General features: G+C 38.0%; 1 protein-coding gene across 1 annotated transcript; it reads left to right on the forward strand.

The window, feature by feature from the left end:
* Nucleotides 1-3,978: 3,978 nt before the first annotated feature.
* On the forward strand, nt 3,979-5,402 carry LOC134845188 (uncharacterized). Its single transcript, XM_063862082.1, has 4 exons — nt 3,979-4,103; nt 4,201-4,432; nt 4,715-4,818; nt 5,085-5,402. The coding sequence occupies exons 2-4, from the start codon at nt 4,212-4,214 to the stop codon at nt 5,294-5,296; spliced, it is 537 nt and encodes a 178-aa protein (XP_063718152.1). The 5' UTR covers nt 3,979-4,103; nt 4,201-4,211; the 3' UTR covers nt 5,297-5,402.
* Nucleotides 5,403-9,630: the final 4,228 nt, after the last annotated feature.

The following is a 9,630-nucleotide window of genomic DNA, read 5'->3' on the forward strand; positions in this document are numbered from 1 at the left end:
TAAGTGCGAAATGAACCAATCAAAACTAATATACTCAAGTTTAAAATCAAAATTTTTGTACTAAGAGTTTTAAAAACACCAAGTTTGAAAACACCAATACTGAGTCGAGTTCAAATTAATTTTCAATAATTTCGCATTCTCTTGTTCATTTTTTTCTCTAAATTTTGAGTTCAAAAACTAACTGCAAATCAGTGTTGCGAAAATAATTTTTGTGAAACCCTATTGTAAAGGAGCCTATGTGTACTTATTTTATGTTATTACGTAATGAACTATTAGTGCCAAGATCATTGCTAGAGTTAGCGTGTCATCGCGTACTTTCATTGGCGACAACGTTTAGTTAAACTTAAATTGTTTCTTTTACGTCTTATCATACCATGCGACAACGTCTTACCATACCATGCGACAACGTGGTTCCTTTCTGATGGCGCAGCTAGCAAAAAAATCGAACTATTGCGGCCTGTGAAGATTGGGCCCAACGGTTCCAATTGGTAGTAATCGCAAAACAGGAGATAGATATGGAGGATCTAATGGCGGAAAAAGTTCTCTCAGAAAATGTCTACCCTACTCTGGAAAAACCAATAGGAACTGGAGACAACACGGCAATAGAAGGGAACACTGGAATAACGCAGCTATTGCAGCGTGGAGAGACGAAGAGAACCGTCGGACAGAGCACAGAGGACGAGAGAAGCGTATTTTAAAAGATACCTGGGGTGAAGCTGATAGGATGTTGAAATCAAAACTTTTTCTATCACTAGAGAAACACGGCCAACGAAATTTTTATCAGAAACATCCGAAACAAAAGATTGTAGAGATAGATTTCACTGAGCTATGGAAGCTAGTGTTTGATACACTCTTTAGAGAGCCATATGTTACAAATCGACGATTCATACCGTTTAGTGGGAAGCAAAAAAAAATGAAACAAATTTTTGAAGCGTTGAGTACTTTGACCCGAGGGTGTGATTTCGTTCATAAGAAGAGTCCATTGCCGAGATGTATTCATAATTATAATGAGGAATGATGATCCTCGTAAACATCTGTGTATGGAAACACTAAAGCCGGGGACACCTTGCACTTTTCAGTGGCGACGGAGAGAGGTGAGGTATTATACAAACGAGTAAACCAAGGGCTCCCAAAATTAGTTAGGAACAGTTTCAAGGAGAGTTGGCTAAACTCGACAATTGGTCAACAAACTGGTAATAATAAAAAAGAGAACCAGTGAACAAAAACAAGGGTCACCATGGAGATAAAAGTCACATTTGTGGGAACTGGTTGAAACCTAACCAGCGGGACAATTGCCCATCTCGAAATGTTTTTTGGAACAGTTGCGGACGTCGAGGAAACTTGGCAAAATTTTTGAAGAAAACGGGGCTCAACCATGTCGAGTGGACTTATGACTTTACCCAGTCTTGTGACGGAGAGGACAATGAAGAATTGGGAGCACTCGCAGTCCGCACAGTGTATGAAAAGGCAGGAATTGAAAAACGAACTATATACAAACTATATTGGATGTCAGAGTGGGGAAAAGCCAGATAAATTGAGCAAGCACACTCTCTTTCATCTCACAATGAAAGTTACACGAGCTAAAGATAAGAGGTAGATATTTAGCAGTACAATCACTGCCAGTTGAGATACGGAACGTTTTTTAAAACGTTGTTAAGATCATTAGACAAGTTTTTGTAGTTACCGATTCTGAAAATTGGATCGCCAAGGGTACTGAACTATTTATTACCAAAGGAGGACAAAAACCATAATCGGAAACAGAATCTTACCACTCCTCGGCATTAAAATGATACAGAAGTCAGGGACGCGGACAGTAAACGACGCTAATGGGACGGAGACGAAACACATGTCTGATGCTCACCAGAACTACGTAAGTACATTAAAAGTGTTTTGAGGAAGTTTCAAGGTCTATTCGAACAAAAAAGTGCACTTAAAAATTGCGAGATCGGAACGCACTTCTACGAACCGTTTCCACCGGTCCAGTTACAAAAAGGGGTTCCGATCTACGTTTTGGCGAAGGTTGAAGCAACTATAAAAAATTTGTTGAAGGAAGCACACATCAAAAAATTGAGCAAGTGTACTGAGGATTACTTTATCCTACCAACGGTTGTTACAGCTAAACGCCGCGGAAGAGTAAAATTGGCATTGAATTCGAAACCCGTCAATAGGCAAGTATATCAGAGTCGGTATCAAATGCCAAACATGAATCAACTACTGGATAATTTTGCATTAGCGATTAGTGATAGTACATCTGACCCATTCTGGTTCTCGAAAATACGCATATTCGACATTGCTGTTAAGTGAGAAAACTAGAAGGCAGTGCAGTTTCAGCATTGTTGGGTTACCTTAACAGGGACATATCGCTTTATGACGGAGTTTTAAGGATAATGTGATATGCTACTGAACTCGGAAGGGTCGTGGATTCAATGCTAGGCCACTTATTGTGGGTGCACGTGTATTGCTCATTGCGACCAGAGTTTCAAGGGAACGCCCTTTGGAGGGAAGTTAGAATTATCTGAAAAGAATACCTCTGCAAAAAGGAGTAAAAGCACTTTTTCGCAAAAGAATGTACTTTTTTTTGTTTTTTTTTGGTTGGGTTTCCAATTTTCTAATGAAATCAGAGCTTCCGGTTCCAGTTGGTTGAAAAATTCACGTTATTACTTAAATGAAAAAACCCAAAAACATAAACGATGTTAGATTCTTGATGGGGTCAATCTCTCTTTTTATTTGATTTATTCATAATTTAGGCGCTACTACAGGACCGACACATAATAGAGCGTTTGAAAAAAATGAAACGATTTTCTTCCGAATCATCAATTTGATGTGAACAAAATTAAGCGAGTGAATTTTTAGTACGCGTGTTAGTACGCGTGTTAGTACGCGAATGGATTTTTAGCGATTTTGTTCAGTATCATCATTTTGATGTGAATAAAAGTACGCGAGTGGAATGTGACGCATCAAAACAGGGCTTGGGGCGGCCGTTGGAAAATTACACGCCGAGGATTGGAAACCAGTATCATACGCATTGACATCTTTAGGAAAGGCAGAATTGAAATTTTGCAAAAATGAATCGGAATTGTTAGCAGTCGTTTGAGCGGTAACTCACAATCAAAACTATTTGTTTGGGCCCCATTTAAAATCAGTAAACCGTTTTATTGTGTTTGTCAGAGGATAAATTACAAAAACTACACAGCTCGATTACTAAGATGGGTTTTCCTTTTGTTACCATTTGACTACGAAATAGCGCCCATTCTAGGCAAGAATATGGGGCTCGTAGATTACGATTTGGTCGTTTACGATTTGGTCGTATACAATTGGTTTTCTGCGGGCTTGCTAATGCAACAGTTTGCAAATTTTTTCTCTATGACATATACAAAAAGAAAATTACTTTCCAATGATTCTTGAAAAGATCACAACTTTGTTTTTTGAATTATTGCAGTCTTAATCAACCAAAAAAAAACTCTCCATTCTATTCCTTGTTTCATTTTGTGTTATCTAAACTCTCAATGTCCAGGTTAAATAGTTTTGTAACTTTCCGTCTTCGCACAATCTCATTTTTGAAAGTAATTTTATGTCGAAAAAAAGATTGGCATGGTTTTGCAATCATTTAATGACGCCATAATCAAACGAAAGAATATCCAGGGCACCTCCTCGAAAACATTAAGGCTCTTGATTGACTATGTGTGGTGGTATTATCTATGCATTGTTTGTTGAGTTGTAACCACACAAAAATCAAACTCCCAAGAAAACATTAGTATATCGAATCTCACAGTATTGTTTTTGAAATAAAGAATAAACAAAAGATTCTTGGTTAACAAAAATTGTCTTTCTTTTTCTTATGACGCGCTAACAGCATGAGACAAAATAAGTCAAAAGTGTTGATAGCTTGGTCAGATTTGACGCTTTTTCTGTTAGCGAACAGTGAGTGCTTCAGCATCTCTTATATTTTTAATTGTCATTTAAAAAAGCAATTATAAATAAGACTTGTTTTCACTTCAAACCACTGTTCCAAAACTAATCATGGTCTAAAATTTGGCTATTTGAATAAAAGTTTTGATTGAATAAAACAAAATAATTTTCTTATTAGGTTATAAAAACACAAGGTGAGAGATGTTTTCTTAACTGCTGCAGTTTCAAAATCAATTATGAGCATGTAACCCATTTGAAAATTCGAGAGGGAAAGCTGATAGGTTTTTGCAGATGCCGAAAAAATGACCTGTTGGTTGCCAGTTGTGGTCGGCTTCGTTGCCCTGTTGTCGACGTGGTTGGGGAGTGTGTGCTGTTCTGCGGAGGGCGGAGGAGTGTGGTTCTGCTCCTCCGACTTCGACTGTGCCTGGAATGCGAGGCTGTTCGGGCCCGAGTATAACGAGAGAGACTACTCCGACTACACTAAGTGCTGTTCTGACAACCAGTGTCACAAGACCTGCGAATGGTATCATGATATTACATCCAGTTTCTACGTCAAAAAGCATCAAATCAGATGCCCCGAAGACCTTAAAAATTAGCGTAATTTACATAATAACAATACGTTTTTGGCGCCAAATTCAAAAACATCTTCACAGTTCGCCTAGAAAACGCAATTTTTGTTTTTGCTCGGAAATATCAAAATTACTGGTTTGAGAAGAGATCTACTAAGTTTTTGAACAACCAACCCCGACAAAATAATTCGGTGCGTGCCACTGCACCTTCAAAAAATGTATTGATTGCATTGCAGGCATCTTGTGGTGTTCCTGCTGGTGTTCGTGGGGCTTCCGATGGGGCAGTGTGTGTGCACAGTCGCAATCATGGGCGTGGTTGTCTACTGTGCCGTCAAAATGGGTAAACAAGTGTTTCAACTAGGAGACTGTGACAGTATAACAATTTTTTATTCTGTTTCTTTTTCCTATCCACTTCTTGAACATCTGTAGTAGTTTCCAGTAAAATCAACAATCAATTTTTTTTAGGTTGGTTCAAATGTTTTGTATTTTTTGTCCTATATTTTCATATTTCTGAAGCTATCTAATTTTGATATTGAATTCACAAAAGACACTAAAAAAACTACTCCAATATGAACTAATAAGAATCACATGAATTTGCTTTACTAGCTTACAAAAACAACCGCACCGTGCCCCCACCACCACCACCCACCTCACAGCAGTCGCACTCTCCTCGGGGGAGTCTGCCGGACTACCAGCAGAGTCTGAGAGCCCCCCGCATCCTCATGTCCCCCGTAGAGGCGGATGACTCACATGACTCACAAGCACCCCCTAGACCCCAGAAGCCGAGCCGAGCTATGTTCGGGTTCGTCCAACAGTGATCGTGAAATGAACCCGTCATCTGTACATGTGAAATGCGAAGACGATGTAGAAATACTGGAAAGATTCCAATAATAAACTACTCTGATGAATTAATTCTGAATCACTCTTTTGTATTGAAAAATTTTTTCTATCTCACTATGATTTTGAATATCAAAAAATGAGTTTATAACTTAGCTAAAAGTTGACAGCACAATTGACTGCATAGTTTGACTGATTTTTCCACGGCTCACAAGAGACGCAATGGGGCTCAAGACTGAATTTGTAATGCGTCTCCAATTTTACGAGCAAAGGTTTGAATATAATTACAGCCCTCGTAACAATGTCTTTCAACTGAGAAAACGGGCCTCGTTCGTCGATTAGCAAAAAATTGGCTGGACATCATGTCTCGAGTCGTGAATAAATTGTCTTGGATTGAGGCTCGAAAAGGTCTTCCAGGTCGCCGTCTGCGATTTGAAACAAGAAAATGAGACCAACGCGAGCCAATTTTGGCAATTTCAGATCGGTGCAACCAATATTACTGATACTAGAACAGCGCGACCATAAACTAAAAAAGTTGGTCGACCAACGCGAATTGAAAAAATGTCAAAAGCGGCGCAATCAACTGTATCAAAACTTGAGGGCTAGACGTTGGCAACTACGAAAAAAAAATGTCCCGATTAGTGCGAATCTTTAAAAGAAACGTCCGCAAGAACTATCGGGACTCAAGAAACGGGTGTCATGTGCGTGAATTAACGAACTGGCGTCACTGGTGGGACTCAAGGAACTGGCGATTCCGGTGAGACAAACTTGGTCAATATCATACCACCGCAGGTGTGAAAACTTTTCGCAATTGGCTCGATTGAAAGAATTATGTTGCGATATTGAGATAATTAAATTGAGATAATTTGCAACAAACTAAGACCCGTAATCGCCCGCTTAATGCTAAGTAAGTTTCCGTTAATTAAGTTTTGTTTTAAAAAGTTATTGCGGAAACATACGAGATTTTTTGTTCATCTAACACCAAAAATTGAGCGCAAAATCTTGATTCCATTAGCTAACGAATCGCTCGCAATCGATACGTTTTCGATCTGATTTCTACATCTGTTTTTTAAATGATGCAAATCAGTACAATCAAGCGCGGAAAACAATTTTTGATCTTTAGAGGTGAAATCTTTATTGAAGTTTGATTTAACGAAAAAGCACTGGACTAAAAACTTAAAGATTTTCAAAAAAAATTTGCAAAATAAAAGTACTTTTAAGTCACTTTTTGTTTTTGGAAAAAAAACTGGTTTTTTTATTTGCAGAAATGCCTCATAAACAAGAACATAAAAATTGTGGTCTACACTTTTCTTTATTTTTTCTCTTTGTTTAAGCAAAGGGGAAACAACCATGCTTAGCTGTTGAAACTTGTGTTACGCAGAAACAATTTTGGACAATCAGATGAAAAACAATCGATTTGTTTGCAAGGTCTGGGGGCGCAAAATCTGGTTTTTCCAAATAAATTTATTGTCTGAAGTAAACCAGCAGGCACAAAACACTCAAAATTATCCCAACTTATCCATCAAATAGTAATGAGTAATTTCTAAGGAATGCGTAGCAAATGTGCCCAAACTTCCCTTGGTGTCTAGAGCGATTTAACACGAAAGAAGCCTTGAATTTGCGTCAAAGTCCAGGGGGGATATCACCATTCCCATAAAACTTCAGCAAATTTTTGAGCGATACACAACATGACAGCTGATGCCGTATTTTAAAAAGGCTCCTTGCTACTTTTATCAAGTAAACACTGTGCATGCTGTTGAAAACAACTGCTTCTTCCCAAAAGTTTAATTTTTATTGCAGCGCAAAACTCAACAGAAAGACCAAAAAGAATTTCGTGCGTTGCATGAACTGAACCAATTATTATAGTGTGGTAAATGATTTCGTCAAAAAGGCAGCATTTTCGGCTTTCATCTCGGATTTCCCCACAACGTCCTAAAACTGTCACCAGAATCTCTGTACGCCACAATAAATGAAAATGAGCAGTTCAAGCCGTAAGTTGTTGATTTTTAAATAAAACGCAGCTGGGAAGTATATGCGTAAATTTTACCAAAACAAATCCAGATTTTAAGCCGGCTATTTAAAATCAGTTATAAAAGCGCTAAAAGCTAACTAAAAACAGATAATTTGGTCGAGGATGGCATAAAGATTTCAAATGAAGAATGAGTGAAGCTCAACACACAGTATCAAGATTGATTCAGCAAAGAAGGAGGTATGATAAAAAATTGCTTGACTATTTGAGCCAAGTCCTATGTATGTCCTAAAGAGGAACTAATGCATCAAAGATGCCAGCAATGTTTCAAGTTTATCAAAATAAGGATCTAATCTCGCAGCTGGATGATCTTGCTGTTAACTTTGAACTGTTGCAACTTATCATTTCAAAGAGTTTTGGATGCCTGAAAAGCTTTTATAATTACCGCTGCTCGTTTCTTATTTAGATTAAAGGAAATCATAATTTTGTATAGTAAAGTTGTATACGAATTAGCTCCTTTTGCGAGTTGCTTTTTTGAAAAAAAAACTGCTTGTATTTAAAACTAGATGCCAAAAAGTTAGATGCCGAAAAGTGACCTTTAAAATGATTGGAAAAAAACAAAGAGTTTGAAATTTCTTAACTTCTTTGTCACTACAAAACAATTTTTGAGCAGAAGCTCAACACGCAAAAAGTTTTTCATGCAATAAAGCGTAAACTCTTAACCTTTCCGCTAAAATTGTGACAATTTTTGATTGCAACATTTAACAGTCTATTTTTATGGGCCGTTTCCAGTTCATGAATGGTTTCCAGTTCATGCATGGGACAAAACTTTGAATCAGAACTGGCGATTTTAAATTATTTGATTTTTTTGAACTGAACAATTTGGTCTCAATAGTAAATTATAATTAGAATTTAATAAAATTTATGAAATCTAGCGCAGAACAGGCTAGCGTAGTCTGAGAAGATTAGTTTGGATGCACCTGCAAAAACTCCAGGTGTAACTTATTAAGTCTAATATACTCAGGAAACCTATAAGAAAAAACAAGAGCAAAACTCCAACATTTTTTTTTCTATATCTATACTGCTTCCGATATAAGACTTATACCTTTAAGACTGAAAACAATCTGTGACTTTAAACAAAATGTGTTCGACTGCAGTCTTTTCCCTTCTGCTTTGTTTCTTTATGCTTCTGTTTCTGCCGATGAGTTTGTCGGCTGACTGGCCGTGCAACTATGACTCAGAGTGTAGCTGGTACTCCACATGGAAAAGCAATGACGAAGATTCCTGTTGTGTGGATGGATACTGCCATGCTGACTGCACCGGGTAACGGCACTCCTTTTTCTTAAACCTTTCACCCTTATTCTTTTATGAACCTGATCCCCCTCCCCTCTGGCGAAAGGAAATATGGCTAAAGATTGCTTTAGGAACAAAGTGAGTTATCATATTACATAATAAAACCTATTCAACCAGAGGCCGATTTAGGGGAGACAGGGGAAGAGTGCCTCTCCTTCAGTGATTCCACCCCGCGTCCGGCTCCACTCACCTAAAATCTTAGAGCAGGAGTTTTTTGAAAAAAAAACCGGCTTATAACTCCACTCTGACTTTCATTCTGTTAAGAATTCATCATTTGATTTTGAAATCAATACAGTTTTCAAACCTCGCAAAGATGAACAGAGCTTTTTATGGTCGGCTCAGAAATAGCCCATGTTTTGCTCGCTTCCTTTTTTCGCTGTCCTGAAGATTAGTCAATTGCAATGTAAAATAATTAGGGTTGGCTCACCAAATCGTATGCTGTAAAACACTACTAAATGAGGGTACCATTTGGATAGTCAATGGTTGGAAACACTGAAGGAGAATCACTGTCTCCCCTAAATCGGCCTCTGGTTGAATAGGTTTTATTTTGTTATATGATAACTCACTTGCTCCTAAAACAATCATTAGCCATATTTATCCTTTCCCTTCTGTGAGCTGGTCGGAACCTTAAGATTCTCAACTTGTTGAATTTCCAACTTGGGCTCATTTAACAATGAGAGAGGGACGTATCATCGTGGTGAGTGTTCACATCGAGCGCATCAGATTGTGTGATCGATCCCATGGGATGGCATTGACACTGAGTAAGGACGAGCTCTCACTTGACCTCATGGGCTGCCTCACCACGACCAGTTTTGACTGCAATAGTTTTACTTGAAAAGGAGTCGCAAAAGATTAGCTTCACTCTACCAAATAACTTAGTCCCAAATGTGGGAAATAAGAGAAACTGACTATCCTCAGAAAAGCTGGATAATCGAAGAAACCAGAATGCTCTTTTACTCCTTTTTAAAAGAAAATATTGTGTAAAATTGGAGT

The sequence above is a fragment of the Symsagittifera roscoffensis genome, chromosome 4 (genome assembly GCF_963678635.1).
Source record: "Symsagittifera roscoffensis chromosome 4, txSymRosc1.1, whole genome shotgun sequence".
NCBI classification, from domain to species: Eukaryota; Metazoa; Xenacoelomorpha; order Acoela; family Convolutidae; genus Symsagittifera; species Symsagittifera roscoffensis.